Source organism: Trichosurus vulpecula, chromosome 6 (genome assembly GCF_011100635.1).
Source record: "Trichosurus vulpecula isolate mTriVul1 chromosome 6, mTriVul1.pri, whole genome shotgun sequence".
NCBI lineage: Eukaryota > Metazoa > Chordata > Mammalia > Diprotodontia > Phalangeridae > Trichosurus > Trichosurus vulpecula.
The window spans coordinates 268003873-268029567 of NC_050578.1; the positions used below are offsets into that span (position 1 = coordinate 268003873).

Below are 25695 nucleotides of genomic sequence, written 5' to 3' on the forward strand. Positions count from 1 at the left end.
TAGTTCAATCTGAGCTAGCTGGCATTGCTTCTAGCAATTCCAGACTTGGGTTCAAGTCAAAAACAGTACAACTAGTATCAGGTGTTAACCAGGACCTGAGCTTTTGAGGCAAACCTCCAGCAAAGGTAGGAGGTGCTCACCTTCCCTCCTTAAATCTTTCCATTTCTCAAATTAAACCTGGCAGAGGGTTAGCTACCTCAGTTTTTACCGTAGTGCAGCAGTCAGGCTAAGAAAGTAGGTACTTGGTTGCAGTCATCTCAGCAAGCCACAGAGGGCAGCTGTAGTTCTCCCCCAGTGCCAGCAGGTGGCACTTGGCCCTACTTGACATGGCCCAGATAAGGGTGGTGATGGCCCTGCTTAGGTGCTGTTGCCTCCAGCTGGCAATAACCACAGCAGCCGCTGCCTTTCCAAAGGCAAACAAAAACCCAAAACCCCCACCCTAAAACTTGGACCCTGATCTTTTCCGACTCAGACCATGGTTTAGGGCTTGCCCTGACTCACTCGTCAAGCTGAATTATCCAGCTCAGAGTAGTCAGCCCAGTTAGGAAGGCACACTTGACCATCCACCTAATGCACTGAAAGACTTGTATACAAGGTGGACTGAAGTCCAGTGTAAATCACTTTCGATGAAGGTTTGCCTGAAGCCCAGGCCTCCTGAGCCTCGTGGCCCTAGCCATCAGTCTCCCACAAGGTAAAGTGTGTAATTGTAACCTGCCCTGAGGCAAGAAAAGAACACAATTCCAGGGGAGCAGATTAGATCAGGATTTCTTTTTATTCCTTGTTGGTTTAAAATGGCTAATCAGAATAAAAAATAAAAGGGCCTCTGCCAAGAGGGAGGCAGGTCCCCCTTACAGAGGCCAGGACCCAGGCATCCCCTGCCACCCAGGAGAGTTGGGCTAAAGGTAATCCCCAAGGAAGCTGGAGAGGCTAGAACCAAGGCCTGCCTCTCTCTCTCTCCGTTCCCAGTTTTTGGCATGTGATGAGAAATATTGCTTTTTGGATTCTTCTCTCCCGGCCTTGAATTTGAAAAATCAACTGTTGAGAGTTGGGGGGAGGCACTAAGGGGCTGCCCGCCCCCATGACCCCCTGGGGGGGTGGACTGGGGTCCAATGATATGGTAGTTGGGCTAGGCCAACTCCTTTCCTGCTGTGCCAGGGGGCAGGCAGCAGGGCCTTGCCCACTGAGGAAAATCAAGTGCCAATGAGACTAGAAAACTAACTGCATCATCCCCACATCTCCCTCCTCTGACCAAGGCCCCTGCGGAGAATATCCTCTCTCCTCTCCTCTTCCCAAGCTCCTCAGTGACAACTGAAGGGGGAGAAGACAGGAGAAGCCACAGGGCAGGGAAGGGCATGAGTTTGAAGTTCCCATGCCACTACCCTTTTCCTTTTGGTCTGAGGAGCAGGGAGAAGTGGGGAGGGGGGGAGCTCCCCTTTCTCTCCTGATGCTCACCCCTCTCTTCCCCTTTCCCCATCCCAGGGTAGATATATAATTTCTTTGATATTTATAATATATATATATATATATATGTACACACACACCTGGTAACGCAGAAGAGGAAAAAAATAGAATCCGTAACAATAATAAAAAAAATTATTTCTGATTTAAAAACGATCCGGTTCCCTCCAGGGCAAGCAATTGCACACATGTCCACTGAGTCTGGCCCAGGGGTGGGGAGGGCTGGGGGAAGGAGTTACTGCCCTAGGCAGCAGGTGCCAACTCTCCCCCACATCCCCTGCCTCCTCATCCTCTTGGGATCTGTGGTTTGAAAAGTGTCCATGCAGGTGAGGGGAGCCCCTGGGGGGGAGCAGGGTAGCCACTCAGGGCCCTTTGGTGTAGGCACGGAGGCGCCAAGGGCTCACACCGAAATCTCATAGGTGGTGCCACCCACCCCTGACACCTTCTTGACTCCTCCTCGGGTGGGGCTGCTGAGGGGGGGCTGGCCCGGCCCAGGGGAGGCAGACCCCAAGGTCTTGGGCTGCCCATTGGATTTGCTGTAGGCAGTCTTCAGTTGCACCTCATCTCTGGGGAAGGAAGGACAGATGGGGATCAGGAAATGAGGAGGATGGAGCCACAGGACATAGAAGCAGAGCATAAAGGCAGGGAATGAGCACACAGTCACATAGACATTTCCTCTCCTAGCCATTTACCCCCTCAAAATACAAATGTCTCCCCAATGACCCTCTTCTGACATAAGGAGGAAAGCAAGCCAACTCTTATCCTTTTCTACCACTTACTCCCCCTTCCTTTGTCTAGGGGGAAGTTCTCATATACTCACTTCCTCTGCCACACAAGGCACATCCCCGTACTTCCTGAGGAAAGATGGGAAGGCACTAAGACTGGCTAGACATGGCAAGGAGAAAATGAGGACGGTTCAGATGTAATCAGGCTCACTGGAGCTAAAATGTGCTCTGGAGGCAATGGCCCCTGGGACAGGACAAACAGGGCAAGGGAAGTCTACAAGGCAACTGATACTTACTTGGGGGCCAGTAATGGCTGCAAGGCAACTTCCTCTGTCTCAGGGACACCAGACGGGGCTTTTTGGCTGCTATAGGACATGGATCGGCCCAAGTAAGGGGCAGCTGGGGCTGGCTCAGGGGACCCTAGTCCCCGGCCCCGAAGCCCCTCTGGCTTGCCAAAACGGGGGACGGCTGGGCGGCCCAGTGGGGTCTTGCCCAAGGGTGAGCGCTTTGAATCGTCCGAGGAGGAGCTGGTACGGGGGGCGTGGCCAGAGCCTGGCGTTGACTGGATGCCTGAGTCTCCCAGTCCAGGCTCCTCTTCTCGGCCAGGAATAGGAGGTGACTGGCGCAGCAGCTTCTCCCGCTCCTGAAGGGAAGCCACAATGTGGCGCGACAGATTGTCGTACCGCACAGGCGAGGGCTCGCGTGGTGGAGGGCCAGCTGGCACCAAGCGTGGGTGCCTCTCAGCTTCCCGCTGCTGGGCCAGCCGGGCCGACAGGAAGGGAGAGGTATAGCCCAAGGGGGGGTCTGGCTCTGGCCCTGCTTGCACCGACTCAAAATCAGGGCTGTCAGAAGGGGTGAGCAGGCTGTCATAAGAAAGGCTCCCATTGCGTGTCTGGTTGGCTAGACTCTTGTAGGAGGTGGAAGTTGTCCCCTCAGAACGAATTGACTGCAGTTGACCCATTTCAAAGCCTGTGCCTTGGGCTGACTTGAGGCTGGAGGAGCGTGAACCACTTGACAGTGGGTCAAAGTGAAAGCTCTTGCCGAAAGTGGGAGAGCGGAAGCTTTCTGGTTCCAGGCTGGGCTCTGAGCGATAGCTGGGGTGGCGGCTGCTCTCAGCAATAGAGGCTGGCTCCTTCAGGCTGTCTCCTCGACTCAGCTGAGGAAGGAAGCCCAGGAGCACATCAAGACCTAGTCTAGGAGCACCCCCTTCATTCCGCTGGTGTGCAACAGGAAGCCCCCTGAGCTCGTGGGATTGGGTTCCACCACACCGGCAGTTCCTGCCGTTCCCTCTTCTCCAACTTTCCTAAGGAAGCCAGGATCCACTGACACTGTACCAAGGTCCCTCCCCACCGCCACTGGGGAAGGACTCGTACCTTAGCGCTTGAAGAGTGAGGTATGGCAGCAGAGGTACTGCTGCTGCTGTAGCCAGGCCTGTACTTGTACATGGTGGGTGTGGGGGGGTTGTCCTTGCTCAAAAGACTGTCTGCAGGAGGAAACAGAGAAGCACAGCAATAACAGATCACTTTGAGGTTGGCAGGGCCCTTCACACATTAACTCACTTGACTCTCCCAACAGGGAGAGAGAACTTAAGTAGCGTTCCCCGGGTCACCCAGCTAGTACCTAGGACAAGACTGGAGCTTGGGCTTTTCTGACACCCCCTGTGATATCACCTAGCTGCCCTAGCGTGGCCACTGGAGAATCTGAAGCTCATCGGACTGAGCGGAAGAGAGAAGGCCCAACACATGTGCCACTGGTCTCAGGGTAAAGATGCCAGCAGGGAACTGGATACCACTGCCCAGTGCCATGGCATCACAACTTTTAAAAAGGAAGCTGATTCTCTAGCAGAGACAGCAGGGGCCTATCTCTAGGGGACTTCTCCCCCATCCTGCAGTCCCTGACCATCCTGCTGTCCCCATAGCTCAGGCATGGCCAGCCAGCTCTTACCCTCAGTGGTGGCTAGGCTGAGGTGAGTCCGGAGGCCGGTGTAGCGACTCAGGTCTGGCTTAGGAGGTGGCGGGGGCTCAGCATCAGCAGACTGGCTCTCTGTTACCTCTAGGCTTCCCTTGGACTAAGATTTGCAAAAAGGAAGAGGTCAGACATGGAAGAACAGTCTTTGTGAAACTGAAGGTTATATGGGATGAGCTAGAAGCAGAGGTCACCCAAACAAGTGGGACAGTACTAATTCATTCCCCTCCTTTCTACTCTCACTGCCACCCCCCGGACCCTGATATGTGAGCTATCAGCTCCCTCCCTTCCTGGACATCAGCTCAAACTACGGCTCCCCACCTGCCAGCTACCCTTTACGTGTGTGCAGACCATACACCTCACAGGTCTGAATAAGGCATGAATTCTTAACAAACAAAAGATAAAATAGTCCATTGTGATTACATGGAATTGAAGAGCTTCCACACAAACAAAACAAATGCTTCTGATATAAAAAGAGCAACAATCAACCAAGAAAAAACCGTCATGTTAAATATCTCTGATAGGGCTGGATGTCCAAGACATACAGACAACATAAACGTAAGACTAAAATCCACTCCTCAGTAGTAGTCCAAAGATACAAATGGGGCAGCTAGGTGAAACCCAGATAGAGCACTAGGCCTAGAGTCAGAAAGATCCAGCCTCAGACACTTACTAGCTGTGTGACCCTCCACTTGACCCTGTTTATCTCAGTTTCCTCATCTGTCAAATGAGGTGGAGAAGGAAATGGCAAACCACTCCACTATCTTTGCCAAGAAAACCCCAAATAGAAGTCATGAAGAATTGAACACAACTCAAAATGACTGAACAACAAAAAAGATATGAACAGTTCTCAAAAGAATTTCCAACTATTAACATCCATGTTAACAGGAAGAATGCTACAAATCACTTAGAAAAAGAGAAATGTAAATCAAAACACTCCAGTTTTCCCCTCTTAGCCAGCAAAGTGGTAAAAATGAGAGATACCAAGAGTCAACGGCACGCTAATGCACTGCTAGTAGACATATGAATTGGAAAAACCATTCTGAAAAGCAATTTGGAATTAGGCAAATAAAGTGCCTAAAATAAATGTCCATATCCTCTGACCCAGAGATTCTACTGGTAGGCATATACAGCAAGGAAGCCACTGTCAAAAAGTAATGTTTTGACAGTAGCACTTTTCGTGATAGCAAAAAACTGGAAACACAGTAGAGGCCGACTGGGCACTGGCCAGACAAACTGGCACATGAGTCACATAAGATCACTGGGCTTGGAGAAAACACAAGCTTAGTCCGAAAGAAGAGAGGATGGATGAGCAGATGCTGTGGGGGGAGGGATTGAGGAGGTCCATAGGATTTTATTAATATGTTAATTGGTTTTTCTGGATTTTTTTCTCTTCTTCCTCTTTCTTTTTAAAGAAAATCATTTGTTGTATGATTCTCTGGGAGGAGTAAAAGGGGAAGATAGAGAGAAATCTAAATTAAAAAAAAAAACTATATGTATGCATGTATATGTATGTATGTATGTATGTACACACACACACATACACAGAGGTTTTTTCTCTCCAAAAGAAGGCAAGCTGCTTTTAAAGGCAGCGGTTGTCTCCACTGCCTGTGCGCTGATGTCTGGCATTTGGCACAGTGTGTAGCACTAAGAAAGTGGAACACAGGCTGGCCCCCCAGGAGCACCACCGTAGCCTTCACCCTTTTCCCACTGCAATTCACTCCTCACAAAACTGCCATCATTCTCACTGGCTCATCATTCAGTGGCCTGCTGACTCAAGTTCAAATACTTCTGTTTGATACTCAAGGCCAACCACCATCGGGCACCATTTGCCAACCTTGCCAAATGCTATCCACACAGCACTTTAGTCTCCAGCCAAACTGGACTATCTCCTATCTCTAAAACACACCCTACATTTTTTCCTTTGGCCTCCAAGACTTGACTTAATCAATTACGCTGAAAATATTAATATTAAAACAAATATTCCTAGTCATTCTTTTAACACCTTTTGTCCCTTTTTCAATGAACTTAAATATAAACATTCATGATAAGAAGGAAAAAGAATTGTCTATCGTCATTCACTGTGCCAACCAGCTTCATGAGCGGAGAAGAGTTCCATAAGTTTCACCAGAAGGGGTCCATGACACGCAAAAACGTTTAGGAACTCCTGGTCTAGCATTAGAGGTAACATAAGGACATACCGGTAATTTTAAGACTGGCAGAATGTTACAAATGGCATAAAAGGGACAGACCACATCACAATCTTTTTTCCTTATCACTGGGGGAAACTGATTCCCTCCTGACCTTACTTCCCATCCCCTGGCCCCTCACCTTGGTTCTCTTGAGCTCCCCCTGGATACCATTGTCCATAATTTTCACAGCAATCTGTCCATCTGATATTTCTGGTCGAAGGAAAGGAGGCCGAATCACGATTGTCTGCTCTCGCTTTGGTCTCCCTAAGTACCTGATAGTCAAAGAAAGCAGATCCTTTCTGAGCACTCATCATGTGCGAGGCATTCTGAGGGATACCAATAATGCAGGACAGGGGCCTGCACTGAAACAGTGAAGAGGCCTGCACTGAACCAACTCTCTTGACTCTCTGAAGGGTGGTAAGATCAGGCCACTGAAGGCTAATCCCTAGCTCACATCACTAAAGGTGAATCTGATCCCTCAACAGAAAAAAAGATTCAACCAATCAACCATTTGTTTATTAGGCACCTACTATGTGCCAGGCATTGTGATGGGTGATGGGCGCTAGGGCTACAAAGATCAAAATCAAAGTCCTGGCCCTCAAGAACTTACATTCTATCAGAGGAGATACCAGGCACAGATCCAAGGACATACAAAACCGATTTAAAATAACAGTAACAATACTGGTGGGGAGGGGAGGTGAGGAACACTCAAAACTGAGGGAAGGTTCCCTGCAGGAGACACAGCTTGAGTTTTACAGAAGCAAGGGATTCTAAACAGGGAGGAGGTCAGAAGGCCTTGGAGATCTAGGGGACGACCAGGGCAAAGCCCAGATCCAGTCGAGTGACAGCCATGGAGAAGCCCAGGCTGACTGCACACAGAGTTTGGGAAGGAAAGGAATGTCTACTAAGGTTGTGAAGGTGGGTGGGCTCGGGCTGGGGAGGGCTTTCAGGGCCCAACGGAAGAGCTTCTCTTTGTTCTCATATGGGTAATGGAGAACCACAGGAGTTTATAGAGTAAGGCAGTGACACAGTCAAACCTATCTTCACATTAGGAAAGTCACTTTGGTTCTTGTATGGATCTGAGAGAGGAGACCAATTGATGCAGAGACCAATGAGCAGGCTACTTCAGTAGCCAAAATAACCAGGAGAGGCAGAAATTTTGGGTTACATTCTAGGGCAGGTGTCTCCTCCTCTGACAGCCACCTAACTCTCAAAGAAGAAGAGCCCATCTCTCATCTGCCACTACCCCACACTAGAATGGACTCTCAGGCACTCAGCTGGGGAGAAAGCGGCTATACCTGGGTGCTGAAGAGCTGCAGAGCACACGGCTGACGTTGTTGCAACAGCCATTGGTGAAAGGGTTTACGCCTCCCCGGAATTTACCCGTAACCTGCGGAGAGGAAACCAATGTGAGCTAAGTCAGATGACAGGGCATTAGAAAGGAGGCTTAGAAATCAGGCACGGTGATGAGCAGGCTATCCCCCAAAGGAGAAGGCATATCCCTTCAGGGTTCACTTCCCCTACTTCTCCCATTATCAATACAACCCTTTATTGGCAGTATTATACTAGTATAAAAAAATCCCACCCCACTGTCCCTCAGCAACCCTTCCCATACTCCCCCATACCTGTTCATTAGTTGTGCGACCCCTGGCCACCAACACTACATGAAATCCGGTGAGGCCAGCTACAGGAATGAAGAACAAGCCAGCCACACACATCACTGCCATGCTGTAGCCTCAGAGTCAAGGGAACCATTAACGTGACATGAGTTGACTAACTCAGTTCCACAAAGTGTCCTTCCTTCTGCCATCACCCCCATCCCCAGGGCCACCCCACCTCGGGGCCAACCCCAGCAAAGAGCAGTCTGGAAGGATACGTGACAGCTGTGCAGACCCCTGAGAGCTCCTCCATATGGTAGAGGATGTAGAGCAGGCCGAAGCCAAACACACCCATGATGTGGGCGGTGAGGGAGAGGAGGAAGAGGAAGAAGTAGCGGTAGTTCCGTCTCCCAATGCAGTTGTTCACCCAGGGGCAGTGGTGGTCAAATTCCTGGACACAAAGAGAAAAAGGCTGAAACGGCTCTGCCTGTTACCCCATCAGCCTTCTATCAAGAAGGGGAAGGGGAACAGCCCCGAGTTTGTTTTGGTTCTAGTCTGTGTGCCTCAGATAAATGAGGAGGCCTTCCTTCCCGAAGCTTGAGAAGTCACCCAGAGGCCACAGCTCATTCTCAAGGAGCTGGTGTGGCTTTCTCTATTGCAATGGTCATACTAGCCTGACCTGTTATGGGACTGCATCAAGGGGATCAGTCTGCTCCCTTGTGCCAACAGGAAATGAGGCATGGTGTGGAGCGGGTGGCTACTTACAGCCTATGGGAAATGGGAGGAGTTAGCAGACAACAATCAAGGAGAGAAAGATGACAAATGGGAAGCATCATGTAATTGGGATCAGAGAACCTAAATAGGCATAGGAGGCTCAAGCTGATGGAATGGGCACACAAGAGGTAATGCAGACACGGGGAGAAGCCAGGAAAAGTGTTTCCAAAAAAACCCCCAAAAACCCGAGAGCGGAGGGTGGAGCTTGGAATCTCCATCCTAGTGAGACTGGAGCATCACTGTCCCCTGCCCTCTGTGTCTGGATAGCATGCTCACTTATGGAAGTGCCGGGGTGGGGGCGGGGGGGTGCCAGGGGAAGAGGCGGGGGTGTTAAGAGTAGAATAAACAACGAATGGGCGTTGGGAAAGGCCTGGGTTCAAATCTCAACTCCGATACTAGTTCAGTGACAATCCCTTTGAGCCTTGGTTTGGTCATCTGTAAAACGAGGACGGTAATGCCCATAGCATCTACCTTCCCGAGTGCTGCGGGGGTCAGTTTAAATCACGTACATACAATGACTTGTAAACCTTAAAGCATTATAGACATGTCATTTACTGTCATGGCCTCTGCTGCACAGCTGGAACATACAGGCTCTGGGGGGGAGCCTGGAAGGCCCAAACACTAGTGGGCAGGATTCGATCTCAGTCTCTCTATCCGATGGGGAAGACGGAGCCATCCCAGCAGAGGGCACTGGGCTCCGGCCCTTACCTCCACACAGTTGTCACAGACACTGCAGTGCGAGCACCGAGGGGGGCGGTAGAAGCGGCAGGTGGCGCACCATTTCATTCGCACCTGGATCCCTTTAATCTCTACAGTTTTGTAAAGTGGCGCTCGGAAGTCATCCTCCTTATCCTCATCCTCTTCAGCTGCGGCAGGAGAAAGACGGGTGAACCTTGGCGCAGAGTGGGGAAATGCGCCAGCTGCCTCTCGCCTCCCCGGCAGGCTCCGAGCTCAGAGCCTGGTCCCCTTTCCGGCCAAGGTCCAGGTTGGTCCAGTCTCCAAACATGCTTTGTTCTCTCCTCTTCCAACTCTGCTCACATTGTTCCTTCTCTGCAGAATCACCTCGCTATCCCGTGAATGAAAAGTCTACCCAGCTTTCAAAATTTAGCTCAAAAGCCACGTCCTTTAAGGCTTTCCTAATCTCCAGAGCAAGAGGTGATCTCTCCCTTGGCTGAATTCCTATGATACTCTACGCACATCCTGCTGGTGATACACAGACGACCATAACACAAGGGAGAGTGAAGCACGTGTCTTATCTGCCCTAGTAGTCTAAAAGTTCGACGAGGAAATATGTTTTAAAAAAAATCTTAATTTCCTCAGCAATGCCCAGGAGTGTCTTATACATAGCTGACCCTCAACAAAGAATAAATAAATTAATGAACAATCCCCTCAGCCCTAGGACTCAGTTCCTTCTATCACTTATTGAGAAAGTGGGAGGGAGAAAGGGGTGGGGAAGGGTGTGGCAGGGAAGTGGCCTTGGCCAACATAAAGGATCGCTGTGTGAGTCAGGCCACACACAAAGGTCAGAACCCCATTCTCCCCCATCCTAAGCCAAGACCTATAGCAAACTGTGAATACATTTCCTTGGGGACCTGAGTCTCGTCCCTATTTCTAGTCCATAAATATATCCCATAATTCCCAAACCTTTAAGGCCTAGGGTCACCTATGTTTACTCTTCTCACAGAGCTGTCCAAAGGGAAGAGGGAGGTCTTACCTCGGGGAAAAATGCCTGGGTCCATGAAGGTGGCCATGCTGAAGTTGGCCAGCACAAAGAGGAAGATGACAGCATTATAGATGGGCACTGCAGGTGACACATACAGGCTCAAACCTGGGCACCTGTGCAGAGAAAAGAAGAGGAAAAAGGGGTAATGTGAATGCTAGATCTCCCTCACCACCCTGGTCCATGGAGTAGGACAAAGCTTCTCGGAGACCTACCCCAGGGAGAAGGCCATCCTCTTGTCTGCCAGTCTACAGGGCAGAGTGAATGAGGTTTAGGGGTTCTCCTTCCCATTACCCCAGGAGGGGAACCTACAGACAAGGAACTGTCTTTGGCTCAGTTCCTAGAACCACACACAAGTCTGGTCGGAGGTTTCTCTTTAGTTTCTCAAATCCCTATTCCTATTTCTCAACCTCTGGACAAATGGGTCTCATTTCGCCATAGGGTGTAACAAGGGACTAAGAGACCCCACCCCCATCAATCCTTCTTTCGCCACTTAGGCTCGTTTCTTCTCACTAAGAAACTGACCTCAGAAACACCAGAGGCCAATTCCTTTTGGGAACCAACTGGAATTTTCTGGAACCCCTCCTATCCAAGCAGAAGTAAGGACTAGGAACAGACTGTGTCACCAACACCAACCACATCCCTTTCCAGAGCTGCCTAAAGATTCTCGATCTTCCACAGGTCCTACTGACTTGAGCACTGGCTCAAAGCAAGTGACACCAGCTGCTTCTCCTCCTCTCTTGCCCCCACTCCCAGGTGACTCTGTGCCCTATGGCTAGGATCCCCACTCAACTCTCAGGGGCCTGGAGTTTCTTCAAGAACTGAACTAAGTTTTATTCAAGAGAAGGTTGACAAAACAGGCAAAGAGTTGCCCCCACCCCCAAGATTCTTCAGCCTTAAAAATGAATCAGAGCAAATGGGGCTCAGCCTGAAGAACCCCTAATTGAATAATGACGGAGATATGGAAACTAGAAAAGCTGACCCAGCCAACTCACAACAGAATGAAAAGATGTGCAGAAGGGAATGGTCTAGCTTAAGCCTGAGATGGGAAACATGGCTCAGTTCTTTCCTTGAGGAAGTCCTACAGAAATCTTCTCTTTCTCTAGAGACTTCATACAGCTGAGAGCTTGGGAAGGCTGCTCAGGCTGCTACTTCTATGTCAAAATAACCACCAGGTAATGGGACAGCAGGAGCCCAGATGAAGAGCTAGAGGGCAGTGCAGTGGCTGCAATCAGGAACATGGGAGTTCCAATTCAGCCTCAGATACTTAGCTGTGTGGCCCTGGACAAGTCACTTAGCCTCTCTGTCTTAGCTTCTTCAACTGTAAAATGGGAATAGTCACAGTATCCACCTTACAGGGGTGCTGTAACAATCAAATGAGGGATTTGTAAAAGCAATTAGCGCAATGTCTGGCACACTGTGCAAAAATAAACCTTCCCTTCCCTTCCCCCACCTTCCATTCTGACCATCTCATTTTACAGAGAAGCTTCAGTGACTTGCCCATGGTGACAAAGACATAAACATCACAGATGGGATCTGGAGCCAGGTCTGACTACCCTGAGAGAAGGGCCTCTCTCCCACTCAGCTCAAGAGGCCTTCCTTTTGGAAGACACTGGCATAATACACTAATCTACTCTGTGGCTAGGAGCTTAATCCCTGAACTAGGGCAGCATGTGTCCTTGTCCCCCTTTCCTAGCCTAGTCTGAAGTAAAGAACGAAGGAGCTGGGAGAACAAGGTGCCAGATGGTCCCAGTGGCTTAATGCATAGCAGCCGAGGATTCTATCAACCAACATAAGGGAAGGCTTGTCAGAGGGCAAGAGAGCCCCCAAAGAAAAGTAATCCAAAGCCCAAGAAAAGCATCTGAGGAGAACCTGAGGGAATGAAGCTTTATGTCCTGGAAATACTAGAGAATCTACTCTGACTTGCCTTCAAAGAGCCCCAAGGGTCATTATCATAGGCCTTCTGCCTCTTGCAATGTCAGATCAGTGACTTTCTCTCCTCTGGACAAGATGGTGAGGATGGGAAGAGGGCACCCATCACTCTCCTATGGGCCCTAGGGAAGCTCAAGTCAAGTTCTCTGCTCCTGCCAGAAAAGCACCTTGAACTAAAATAAGGACAAAGAGATCCTCTGCTCTGAGTGTCTGGGGTTTACAGAAGCAAGAAATGAAGAGAGATGAGACGGCATGGGAAGCCAAGCAGAAGAAGGATCCCCTACCAAGTGCCACCCAAAAGACTGGCCTTCTTAGTTCTTGGAGGGAGGGATGAAGGACACCAGTCACCCAGGCTGGAACCTCTGTCTAGCAGGGTCCTATCTCTTCTGTTTCCGGGGGAAGGAGGGTGACTCACTTGACTCTCACGCTGCCTATTCCTATGGCCTCTTCCTAAGGAAGTAAACTGAAAGGGGAAAAAGTAAAGTGAATCAATTCCCATAGATACTATGGGAGATAGCCATGTTTTTAAAAAAAAAGCCATTTCTCAGGAGAGAACAGAGTCCATTATGATTTTCCTAGTTTCTGATCAAAGAAACAAGGGTTCCCCTCATCTCTCAGGAGGCCTGAAGTTCCTGGGAAGTTATTAAATAAGAGTTAACAGCCCCCATGGGGATGTACCAATTTCCCTGATCCCTTTTATCAATGGGTTTCCTTATTCCTTAACCAAAGTAACTCATCCAGTTCTCCTCAAACTTTTTAAGGCACCCTTCTCCAGACGATGAACTTTATTCCCCTCAGAATATCTTTGAACATAAACTTGCTCCAGCCAATGTATATGGGGCTAAATCCTAATCTGGTGTCAAGAGAAACCGGCCTCCTTCAGTGACTGGTGCTAGGGAGCTGATGCCAATAACCCTATTTTAACAAAGCCAGGATTCCTGCTCCCACATTGCAAAGAGACCCTCTGCTCTCAGCCATGGAGCCCCAGCTGTCAAAATAGAAAATGCCTCTTCTACTAAGGAGGAGGCATGCATGAGCAAAGTATCCTCCTGCCTCCTTGAACCTTCTTCCTGGCCTGGGGAGGGGCTGTGTTGCTATGGTGCCCAGCAGGGTTCCTGGGTGACCACCTCAAGCAGCTTGTCTGAATCTGCTCCCTTTGACAGAGGGTGGTGAGGCACAGGCTGTGGAAGGAGCTGTTAGGGCTCGTTCTCAGCCCATGGCAATAATCACAAAGCTCCAGAGGTTTGGGGAGTGGCCTAAGCCCAGAAGGGTGGCTGACTCACTGACAGGACTCCTCGACCTACACCACCCCAAGAAAAACAGGTTCCTCTGCCCACTCTGTCAAGCAAGGCCAAAAGGAATGAGTGGAGGATGGGTTCTAATGCCCACTTTCTGTGGGGTCCTCCCCCAAAATGCCTCTGTGAAAAGTAAAACAAAGGAGGGGACTCAGGAGGATCTGGGGGAACGGACCTATCACTGCCTAGCTATGTGCCCATGGTTAGCTAAGTCACTGAATCTCTCCCATGCTTCTGTGTTTCTTCAGCTGTATAATCAAATGTAAGAATGAAGAAGAGAATGTTTACAGAGATCTTGGAATTCTTCTTAAAAAGCACCTGGCCCAACACTGAACACTCATTGGCTAAAAGGAACAAGGAAACATTGTCATCTGCCATCATCATTATTAATTATCATTCCAGTCCCTCTACCTCCAATTCCACTTTTCCTGTCTGAGGTTCAAAGGAAGAAAGGCTACTGGAAGCAGGAAACAAGCAAACACCTAGAGAACGGGGTTGGTCTCTTCAGGACATTCCACCAATGCCTGACATAATGGGTGCGTCTGCTTCATGTGCTCACATTCATGTGCAGCACTTCCTGCGCCCCTTGGGGAGCTGCTCCCCTCAGCACTGGGGCCCCAAGTGAGATCCTCCTCACCTCCTGCCCCCTGCTCTGCAGCACAGGCTCCTCTCTCCTATGGTGCACCTCTCCTCTCCTCTTTGCAAACTCCAGAAGAAAAGCACTTTAGCTTTGAGGAAGTCACCCTCTTGCCCCAAAACCTGATTGATTCATGCCCCTTCCCCCTTCCTTGCTACCCAGGCTTCAAAGTGCTACCTTCTAGCCAGGAGCATCTACATTGAACCCAGGTATTCTTGGTGAAGAAAAGGTGCAAAGGGAGGAAAACCAACTATTACTCAATCATTCCCATAAGGAGGAACTATAACCACTGCAGGGATGAGAAAGACACCAAGGGACCGGGTGACCAGAGGAAGAACCTACACGGAAGCAGTCTGACTGGCTAACCTGCTCTTCTGGGCAGTAACGACCCATGGCCATTCCTTAGAGAAGCAATGAATGCAAACACAGATATTTTCCCCCACTCAATTTTGCAAACAGAGAAACTGACAAGCCGAGTAATTTAGAAACAGGCTTTCTGGACCGGGGTGGGACGTTGGAGACGGGCTAGGTCAACCCTGTCATTTTAAAGATGGCTGAGGTCTAGAAAGGCCAAATGACTTGCCTGGAGTTACACGGCTAGTGTCCCTAGCTGTCGGGTCCCTAGACTTCTGACCTTGGATTGGCAGGATCTCCACTACTACAATGCGTCTTTGTTCAGTAATATGATAATTATTAGAACTCAGGCCTCTTGTAAGAAAAGCAGAAGAAAGTCTATTCTTCTACCAGGCAGATTCCCTTTGGTCAAGTACAAAAAGTAAACAAACAAGCCCAGATTCCTAATAATACAACCACTTAACTTCAGAATGTAAGAAAACAAGGCCGGAGAGCCTGAGGAATGAGTGGGAAGGTCAGCAGCTATGACCAAGCCCCCAGTGGACTAGAGGAGCTTCGAAATAACCCCCAGCCAACAGCCTATCTTCTAGAAATCCACAGGACAGACTGTTGCTTTATATTTGAAGCCTCTCCTTGCTTGATGAAGCAAATGAGAGGGAAAATTATTTCTAATAAGTGAAAACCCATATGCTTCTAGTAATTAAATCTGCCACTTAAAAGGGCCTCTTCCTCCCACTCCCAGCCCCCAGGTCCCACAAGTGCATCTTACACAGCAGTGACCAGTGACCAAGAACAGATTGGGGAGTGAGGGGTGGTGGTGGGCTAAGGCCAAGATAAAACTAAGGAAAGGCTTAGTCTAGTTTCCGCTTTGACCGCTTTCTTGCTTTCTAAACCTGAAATGTTCTCTTTGGTCTCATATAGGACTTGAGAGGAGTTTTGGGGATAGGAAGAAGAACTTGTAGTTCTAGTATACAAATGGCTCAGTCCATCATCTAGCTTCTGTGGGGAAATGCTCTGGTCAGATGAGCTAGAGATGAGGGCTCTGATGAACAATGAGATGGCTAACCAGGGGAAGAGAAACAGGAGGGCTGCCTCTCAGGAACCTGGAGAAAGGAGACCCTCGGCAGGGGCGGGGAACCTGTGGCTGCAAGTTCCCCACCTGGACAAACCATTTACAAAACCAGGCCCGTGGAGGGAGCCCTTCATTACAAGCTAAGGCAATCTCATCTACCCAAAACTTCCTTTCATAGACTTGAAAGAGCCTCCCGAGGCAATTCTTTTCCAAAGCTTATCCTTTCTCTGCATGAGGACGAGGGGACCAAGGCCCACTAAGGTGCCCTGTATCACTGGTGCTAAGAAAAGGAGAGAATTTTAACAGAATGTAGGAAAGAGGTTAAACAGCTTTGGCCATCAGTTGAGGAAACGCCTATTTCAGGACATTTCTGTTCTGGGTAAACTGGTGTGACCAGGCAAACACTTCACTGCTCCCTGATGAGCAAGTCAGGAGATGGGAAGAGATGGCGGCTCCTGCTAAGTCTAGGTTCAGCAACAGTCTGGTTCAAAAGAATCCCCATTAACCCCCCTCCACTGCCTAGATTTTTAATATGGGTTTATGCATGTGTATACACAGACACAGACACACACATATCTTGTCCCTGACATCTTAGCTTCCATCTATGTTCCAGGATGCCATGATGGATTTAAGTATACGCTCCTTGTCCCAGTACCACTGAAACTGCTGCGACTAGAAGACTAGATCCTTTGGGTCAAATGACAGCTCTACTTGCTGGATGAGTTCTCTCACTGTGGCCCTGGCACTCATTCTTGGTGGCCAGTGCATGAAGGACAATATAGGCAGAAAACATGGAGTTCATAAGGGAGGTAAAGGATAAGTCTATAGGACCCACTACTTTCCAGAGAACAATGGATCGGCCCTGAGAGGAGGAGTAGAGGGGTAGAGAGAGCTCTCCTCTCATCCCTGGTGGGGCCCAGCTGGCCTTGTCAGGCTGACGAGGTGGGAGCCCAGGGATTCCAGCAGTCACCCATCTTTTGCTTCTCCCTCTTTTCAGATAGACATATTACAAGCAGAAGGGGACTTCAGCTGGCCAGCTCCACAAGACACAGAAGCTGGTAATCACTTCACTGATATTTTTTTAAGCAAGACTCTCGAATTTCTCATCTAAGTTATACCAACTCAATTAACAGTTCATGTTTCATATCATTTTAAGTTTTACACAAAAAAAGAAAAAGAAAGAGAGAAAGAGGCAGCATGATATAGTGGAGAAAGTGATGGAGCAGGAGTAAGGGAGACCCCAGATCAGAATTCTCCCTGGGCCACATTTCCTAGCTCTGCAAAAGACAAGTCTCTGAACTGCTCTGAGCCTCAGGCAACTCAGTCTTATCTTAGCTGGGTTTCATCTACCTGGGTGGAGTGCATCCTCACACCCACAAAATCCCAGATCCTCCACACTGACTAAGGCCCGACCGATTTCCTCCAGAACACCCCTACGAGGCAGGGAGGACTGTGCTCAGTAGGGGCTCAGCAGAGCTAAGGGCCTCACCCCCTTGTCACTGACATAGTAAGGATTGGAGTCAGGAGCTGAACTCAGATTACCTGACGTTAAGTCTAGAACTCTAGCCACCAGATCAGGAAGCTTCCCTTTCCTATTTTTAGGGTTTCCTCCCTCTCCTTATTCAGAGTCAGTTTCTTTATTGGCATCTCTCTCCCCACCAAACAGTGACTCCAAAGGAAAGTCAAACCAAGATCCCTCTTTGTCGTCAAAATATGCCCTCCAGTCTTTACTCTGTATCTATCTAATCCATGATATTCCTTATTTCTCTTCCCAGGAGCACCTTATTGTGGAAAATATAGTTCTGCATGGTTCATTCATTTGGTTCAGTCACAAAAAGGGCAAAGAGAAGCTCTCAGAAACTCTGCTTCCCTGACAAAGTGGCATTCTGAATCATGAGAGACCCAAATGACTTCAACAACTTTAGCCTCTGATGCCTGGCTAAGCTAGCCTTTATGATAAAACCAGCCAAATTTTCAGTAGGTGCTGGCTGGGGAGCAGGTAATGTACAGGAGACAAGGAAGGCAATCGATCAATGAAGGACCAGGCCTGTTGCCTCCTGGATCCCCATTGAGTAACAAATAGACCAAAACCAGCTCTGACTTCCAGAAGCATGGGAAACATTCCAATGTCCAGCTTCCCAAACTGAACCAAGGAGGAAAATGATTGCTACTCACTCCAGATGAACTCAGAAAGCTTTCTATCTAACCACTATATATGAAGGTTCCCGTATCAGTGACATTCTAATGGAGTCCTCTTCTCTGTCTGTCTCTCCAACATACTCTCAACCTTCTGGAGTCCAAGGACCAAATCATCAGAACTACAGCAGGTAAAAACATTTAGCAAAAACCATGGCTGCGCTGCTGTAGCACAATGTCAATCAAGTGGAAGACTCTTGAACTTTCCGAGTCCAGCCAGTCTGAGGACTCACGATGCCTGGCCTAAACTCCATTCCCTAAGCTCCCTGGTTCCCTCATGCAGATCTATTCACAACTGATTGCTTAAGCCTCTTCAGGTCTCTGACTGCTTCTTCCCACGTCCTTGCCCTTCCTGGATTTTCTAATGATGGGGCTCTGTGGCATAATGGGAAGACATCTAGGATTCCATGGAATAGGAAACTGGTTATAAAGCCACCAGAAAGTCAGACAAAAGAAAGGATGCCAGTTCGAATTCCACTTACTCCCCCTTTTATTACTATCTCTCTGGGTACCAGGTTGCCCCCATCACTGCTAGCAAACATGCCTAGTAGTAACTACAGGGAATACCCACCACCTTCTTCCCCTTAAGAACACCACTAGGGTCAAACTCACGTAAAGGCAAAGAAGAGTGTTGTGGCTCCCACTAGGAAGATGGCGGCTGCCGAGACGGGCACATACTTGCTGGGTTTGAATCTCTTTCCGGACTCTGCGGGCATGTTGGAGCTCTGGTGGGAGATCTGCCTTGCCGCATAGCCCAGGCCCACACAGTGGCAGAACGGGTAAGAAAATGGGATGTGGGGTCAATGCGGACAGGGAGGAAGGAGAGCACAGAAGGAAACCTGGGGCTGAAGTTTAAAACTACTGCCCTTCCCCCTCCCAAATAAAAGCAAAGGTCAGAGGATTTCAAATGAAACAAAAACCATGGGAGGGGGAAAGGAGAAACCAACAGGTAAATAACCCCCTCCCCAGGATGAGACAGGAGGGGGGATTAAGCAGCTCAACTTAAACAGTTTAAAAGGCAAAAAGGAGCTGTGGACTGTATACATGCAAATGGCTGCAGGCTGAGAACATGGGCAGGCAGACAGATCAGAGCGGAGCTCATGGGTGGAGACAAGTCTTTGAAGGGAAAGAACAGGGAAGAATGGCACCCAGGGCAAGGGAGAAGAGCTGCTGACAGGACTCCTTTACGAAGCACAAATGCCCCTTCAATTGATACCAAGTCTGCCACACTTCCAAAAGTGCGTACTGGGCTGATTCAAACTATGTCTTGCTCAACTTTAATCCAAATGAGAAACTTTAGGTGGGTCCCCCTTCCAGCTTCAAAGAGAGTCTGTTTCCATGGCAATCTCTGCCCCTTTCAAGTAGTCTCCTTGGTGCCACATCCCCCACACCTCAATTTCACCAGGACCGGCTGCCTGGCAATGGTGGTTTAATTTTATTTATTTCTCTCTTGGCGGCTAAAGCTGAGCAACAGCTGCTGCAAGGTTGAGCTGTAAATCCTTCCCTTTGAAGGGGGTGGGGGGAAGGGAACGAGGGAGAGCCTGTCTATCCTAGGTCTCTTTCTTTTATTCCAAAGCCCGTCAAGGGCCACCGTTTCTGTAGAGTTCATATAAAACAAAGAGGAAATCTGAAATCCCGGAAGCCATACTCTCCACTTTGTAAAAGGCGGATAAAGAAGCTGGTTCCACTTGACTATGTTTTGGCAGATAATGGCAGATGAAAGAGGTTCAGAGGTTCTCCTGAGTCGGGGCTCTCCTTAACCCCTCTGGGCTCTCTCCTCTCTTCACCCTTTGGCTCTTGGGAAGTTCAACTGGGTCACTGGGAGTCACCTAGAGAAAACAAATGGCCATGTCAGAGCGATTCATCGATGAAGCAGCATTCACACCTAACAGGCATCCTCTCTGAGGAACTCTGTCCTCTAAGGAGACCTTTTCCACTTCTCTCAGACCCAAATGGAGGAAGAGATCAGAACCTTTCCTGTCTCAAGTCCTTAACTTAGATCCAGATGGGAGGGTAAAGGGCTTGTTTCCCAGCTCACTGAGCAGAATCAATTTGCCCTAGAGAGGTACTGCCAAGTCCAACCAGACACAAATAGGTAGTCACAGACTTCATGTAAGTAAAAAACCTAAACCCACACAGACTAGACAGAAAGGAATTAGCCTTTAAGCCAAGAGCGTATTGTTATTATTATTACTGTTACAACAGAGGAAGAAAATAATCGCCTCTAAATCAAAATAAGCTGCTCCAAGCCCCAGTTCTTTCAATATATATATATGCGCATATAAGTATGTATGTATTTTGCGTTTTAGTTACCTCTCTAAAGGGGTAGTAGCTGGGGAGTTATCTTAGATAAGCCAGAGTTGTCTAGTCAGGAAAGCAGAGCTTGTAAAGAACTGGATGTACTTCAGGACTCTTATTTATCTTAATTTAAACTGACAATCCTGAAAGCAAACTTCAACAGTTCTTTCTTAAAACGGCCCATTAGGATGTAAACTCAGCTCCACCTACTTAATTGTGATTAACAGTAACAATTATTACAGTTTATGACAGCAGCAATGTAACACTAGCCCTTTGGATTTTATAGGATGTTTTTCATCTGGTGATCTCAAAGCACTTTACTCTTATTATATGATGACACACTGCCTCCCTCCCAACTCAGTCAAAGTTAAACCTAGAGATGTGCTAGAGGCTATTTAATGAGTCACCGGATCAGAAGTTGGGAGTACACACACCCCCTGACCTCCCACAAATACACACATATTATTCCTCATCCACCACACTGCCAGATAGGGGAGAACTATTCTGGAATCACCATCGGTCAAGAATGTGACTTCTTCAAGTCCCTGACAGGTAGGAAGGTTCTCACTTCCCTCCAACTGCAGAGTTCCTCCTATACCACCCCAGAGATCCAGAGACCCAGAGATGGCAGAGACTGGGATGAAGAGGCACCAACTGGAATCAACACTTCCTCTCCCATTTCAGGGGGTGGAGGCCCTCAGGGGTCAGCTCCTCCCTTCTGGATTTACCAACCAAAACTAGTTGTTTGTTTGTTTTTAAACTAAACAAAAAAATTTCTTCGTTTTCTTTCCATTTAAAGAGACTTTTAAAGCAATTAAAACATACCCATGCTTTAAGGAGTCTCAGTAACACCAGATTTCCAAGTTTACACAGCTAAGTGAATGATTTAATTGAAAACCTACCTTTCTCCGATGTAGGGACATATGATGGTGAATAGGGACAGGACTTATGATTTCACTGATCTAGGGAACGAGAAAACTCCCTCCACCAAGGCAGAATGGCACCTTCTTGGCAATTTAGTGTCTTAGAGATTTGCCCACAAAACTGAGAGGTTAAGTGACTTGCCCAGAGTCATAGAGTTAGTACGTGTCAGAGGCAGGATTTGAACTCAGATCTCACTGACTCCAAGGCCAGCTTTCATTCCAGTCTAACAAGCCATCTCTCAGACTAGTTCTAGTTCATTTACTTATCCCTCAACTTCAGGAGAATAGCAGAAAGATCTACTGGCTCAGGATTGAGAATTGAAGGCCCCAAGTTTGGAAGAGAATCAATGACATACCAATCCAAAAGCATCCAGCTCTTTCCCCAACAGAACAGGGGCCTCACTACCTGAAATTTAGGAATGGTGACAAAGGTAGCCAGTTGAAAGATAAAAAATTAAAATCCTTCACTTTTTATTTATAGAAGAAACGATATCCATGGCATAAAAACATTTTTTTTCTGAACTCCAAAGATTAGAGTAGATGAAATCCAAGTATAACAGTGTATTGTCATCTAGTCTAGAATATATCATTTCATATTCATATTCATACAATGACTATGAATGTGGGCTCATACTGTGGAAAGGCAGGGTCATAAAAGGACATAGGATATTGGAAATACAGCGCAGGCAAACATAAACTGAGCATTACATGAGATGTTTGGGGGATTTACGTGAAAGGAAGCAGGATGAAATCTAGGAAGGTACAAAGTATAGGTGGAGAAGCTTCTCCTGGTCACATCAGAAGGATATGGTGATTGTTGACAGGGCTGATGTTACTAGAAGAGATGGAAATGGTCTTTAAATTTCAAGAGAGCAACGTGAATCCACAAAGAGCTGGGAGGTTTGAGCAAGAATGAGTATGATAGGTCAAACTAAGATACCAGCACAAACACAATATTTCATGGAGTCAGCTACAGTGCTATAGGGTACAGCACTATACCTAAGAATATGCTGAAGATGTTTGTGTCATAGGAATGGCTTGAAATCTAATAGCAAATGATCAAAATATAGGTACCTCAACAAGGAGTGAGGCTATAAGAAATACTCTCTCAATAAGGAAAGAGAGGCAGTGTGCAGGAACGACCTGGGGTTCAAGCCCTGCCTGCCACATACTAGCTGTGTAATCTTGAACAAGGCTCCTAACCTCAGTGCTCTAGATCACTCTCCAAGACAGTAAGTTGAAGAGAAAGCACTGACCGGCAGCGGTCAAAAGAATTTCTTCATTTGCAATATTCAGGTGATGTCCGTACCATCCAAGAAATCACAAGTCTAGTCCCACTCTGGGGCAGCTAGGTGGTGCAGTGGGTAATGTCAGACATGGAGTCAGGGAGACTCAGCAAGTCACTTTGCCTCAGTTTCCTCATATGGCAAATGGGCTAGGGAAGGAAATGGCAAACCACTCCAGGATCTTTGACAAGAAAAATCCTAAACGGGGTCACAGAGAGATAGACATGACTGAACAAAAGTCCCATCTAAAGCATAAAGTAAATTGGGGCAGATGCTGACAGTAATGAACACAGATAATGGAACAATCGGCACGCTTGAACACTGTGGAAATTGCTAAGTAAGCACAAGGTGAACCCCAGGTTCCCTGGCATGTCAGAAGGTGGTCCACGGCACAGACAGGAGGACTTGTAAACATCAAGTGTGTTTGGGCAGGGGGTGCAAGGAAGGGGCATTGTGAAGAGCTCTACGAGGGGCAGCCACTCTGGAAAAGCTAGGAAGTGTCAGGGCAGGGCAGCGCGGACAAGAGAGGTGCCGGCGGGAGCCCCGGCCATCCTCCCGGGGTGGGGAACTCGGAAGGGGCCGAGAGCAGGGAGATGCGGCTCGGACAGACCCTCCTCATCCCACGGGAGGAAGAGCCCTCGGCTGGCACCCTGTTAGCCTTCTGCCCAGGGTCGGAGGATCCCGCCTTGGGGCTGAAGAGACTTCGGGGAGCATGTGTTTAAAACCCTGACTTTACAGAGGCCCAAAGGGGAGGGAGCCACTCGCCGAGGTGGCAGAGCCCCAACTCCAAGCCTCGTTTTCTGACTCCAAGTGCAGGGCTCCAGTTCGGCCACCTTGCCTCTTAGACTCGGGTTCGGGGCCCCAGTTGTGTAACCGTGGACTGCGACTCAGTTTCCCCATCGGTAAAATGGGGGCAGCACACCTAGCACGGCTTGAACCCCAGGACTGCCGCTGGGCAGGGGGAATGGTGGGGGGCCGAGCCCCGGGGGCCGCCGTGCTCCCGGAGGCCGGGGGGCAGGACGCCGGCCCCGGGGCCCCCAGCCCTCGGTGGGGGGTGGGGGGGTCGAGCCGGGCTCGGCGCGGCGGCCGGACGTCCGTCGCTCCCTAGCCTCTCCTGACCGGCCGAGGCGAGCTGGGACGGGGGAGGGGTCTCCGTGCGGCCCCGGCCCCGGCTCCCCCTTCCCTGGAGGTCACCCACCCTCCCTCCCGGCACTTCCGGTTCCGCAGGGGCCGGTGTCCCCTGTACTCACCCCGTGCGCGATGCCCGCCACCGCCGCCACCGCCCCCCGGCTGTGCCGCCCGCCAGCCCGTCAGCCAGCCAGTCCGTACGTCCGTCCGTCCGCCCGGGCTGTGAGAGGCAGCGCGCGGCCCCCGCACGCTCCACGCCCGCCCCGCTCCGCGCGGCCCCCGCTCCCCGCGCGCTCCCGAGCCCGGCGACGCTCCTTCTCGGCGGCAGGCGCGCGGCCGTTGGCCCTCGGAGGCCGGTCTCGAGCTCCCTCGCGTTCCCATTGGCTGCCCGAGCCCCAGCGCGCGCTGGGTCTCGCGCGGGGCACGTTTCGCCCATTCATGCAGCTCGCACCGCCCGCCTGCCCGCCCACTTGCCCATTCACTGACCGCCCTCCTCTCGCCCCCGCCCACCTCGTTCTCAGGCGCGCGCGCGTACGCAAGGTCCTCTCCCCTTCCTCCTACCCCGCCCCCCATGGTCGCGGCTCGCTCGCTTCCCGATTGGCGGCCAGGGCACAGGGACGTAGGCGCACGGGACGTCGAAGCTGCGCACGCATGACCATGGGACTCGGCAGACGATTGGGTAGAAGGTGGGCATACTGCGCAGGTATTTAGAAGAAAAGGAAGTGGCGAGGGGAGTATTTCCATCTTCCTTACCCCTTCTTTTACTACTCCTATATCCAATCCTAAAGGCCCACAAATCTGAAAACACCTATTTGCGTACATAGTACTCTTATACGTTAGTGTTTAAGCCAGTCAAGCAGGCAGTCTGGCTCCCCTCGGAGCCAAGTCTCTTCAAGAAGCGTGGTACACACCAGACAAGCGTCTACTTAGACCACTCACAAGAAGGACCCGCCCTCTTCCTGCTTCAGTCCCTTCCCTCATTGGCCAGCCCCAAGGAAACTGAATAGTCCCTTTTGTTGGGAGGAACTTTATTTAAAACAACCAGCACCCCAGTTCGTTGGCCAGACATAAAGCCTGGTGGCAGAAATAGATCCCCCAGTTCCAGGAAGGGCCCTCTGCAGACTCCACCTTCTCTCTACGCTGGGGGCGGGGGAGCCATCTGGGAGGGGGCCCAAAGGGGAAGGAAATTTCGGGTTCAGATGACCAGGGAGGGCGGGGCAGGCGGCGCAGGCTGTCTGGGAGAGGCTGAGGAGGGCCCTAGCTTCTCTTCCACTCCCAGTAGACTCACTGGTTTTCTAAGATGAAAGGAGCCAGGGGGTAGGGTGGAGAGCTCCCTGGGCAGCTTTTAAAAGAAACTGAACAGGCCAGTATGTAGCCGGGATGCTTCAAAGAACAGGGCTTTCCCGAGGCCAGAGACTAGACTAGGTAGGTATTTTGCAACTCCAATGCAATTATCTGTACTAAAGCAGTGTGGGTGGTGACCTTGGAGTTTGGATCTCTCCTCATTCACAGGCAGTGTGAGCCTGAGCCTCTAATCTCACTTTATTCACCTGTAAAATGGTGCTAAAGATAGCAATAACTTCCTTATGGGGCTGTGGCAGTGACACGAGCACAAAGCACTTTGCAAACTAAAGTTATATAAGATTCAAGTTATTGTTGCAATCTCCAATTTAGTCTTTTTCCCAGCTATACTGAGAGCTTGAGGATAGGGGCCATGCCTTTCTAAACTTTGTTAAGTCCCTCACGGAGCAGACACTGAAAATTATGTTCTTATATTTTACAGACACGTTCCTGTGGCAGCCTACTAAGTTCCACACCATCCCTCTTTCCCTTTGCTACTGATCACCGATTACAACAGGAGCCAGATGATGGTCACCCTTAATTCAACCGGGGAAGCCATTCCTTTCTTTTGAAAGTGGGGCAAACACCATATATTAAGCTTTCAATGAACACATAAGCCCTTAGGCAGATCAGTTTCCTCATTCTTTTCAACTAAGAATTTGTAGTTTTAATTGGTTCCAGGTTCTTACTAATATTTCAGCATCAGGTGGCATGGTCTAGGCCAGGGATACAAGGTGGATTAAGAGCTCTAGGACTTAGCTCCCTTCTTGCATTTAATTCATGTGGCTTAAGATCTCTTGC

General features: G+C 49.4%; 1 protein-coding gene across 1 annotated transcript; it reads right to left on the reverse strand.

The window, feature by feature from the left end:
• Positions 1 to 1584: 1584 nt before the first annotated feature.
• ZDHHC5 (zinc finger DHHC-type palmitoyltransferase 5) lies at positions 1585 to 23774 on the reverse strand. Its single transcript, XM_036764750.1, has 12 exons — positions 23676 to 23774; positions 18531 to 19747; positions 10427 to 10548; positions 9421 to 9578; positions 8217 to 8389; positions 7966 to 8068; positions 7639 to 7730; positions 6480 to 6612; positions 4128 to 4251; positions 3557 to 3666; positions 2480 to 3339; positions 1585 to 2024 (listed from the first exon to the last, which is right to left on the reverse strand). The coding sequence occupies exons 2-12, from the start codon at positions 18632 to 18634 to the stop codon at positions 1859 to 1861; spliced, it is 2145 nt and encodes a 714-aa protein (XP_036620645.1). The 5' UTR covers positions 18635 to 19747; positions 23676 to 23774; the 3' UTR covers positions 1585 to 1858.
• Positions 23775 to 25695: the final 1921 nt, after the last annotated feature.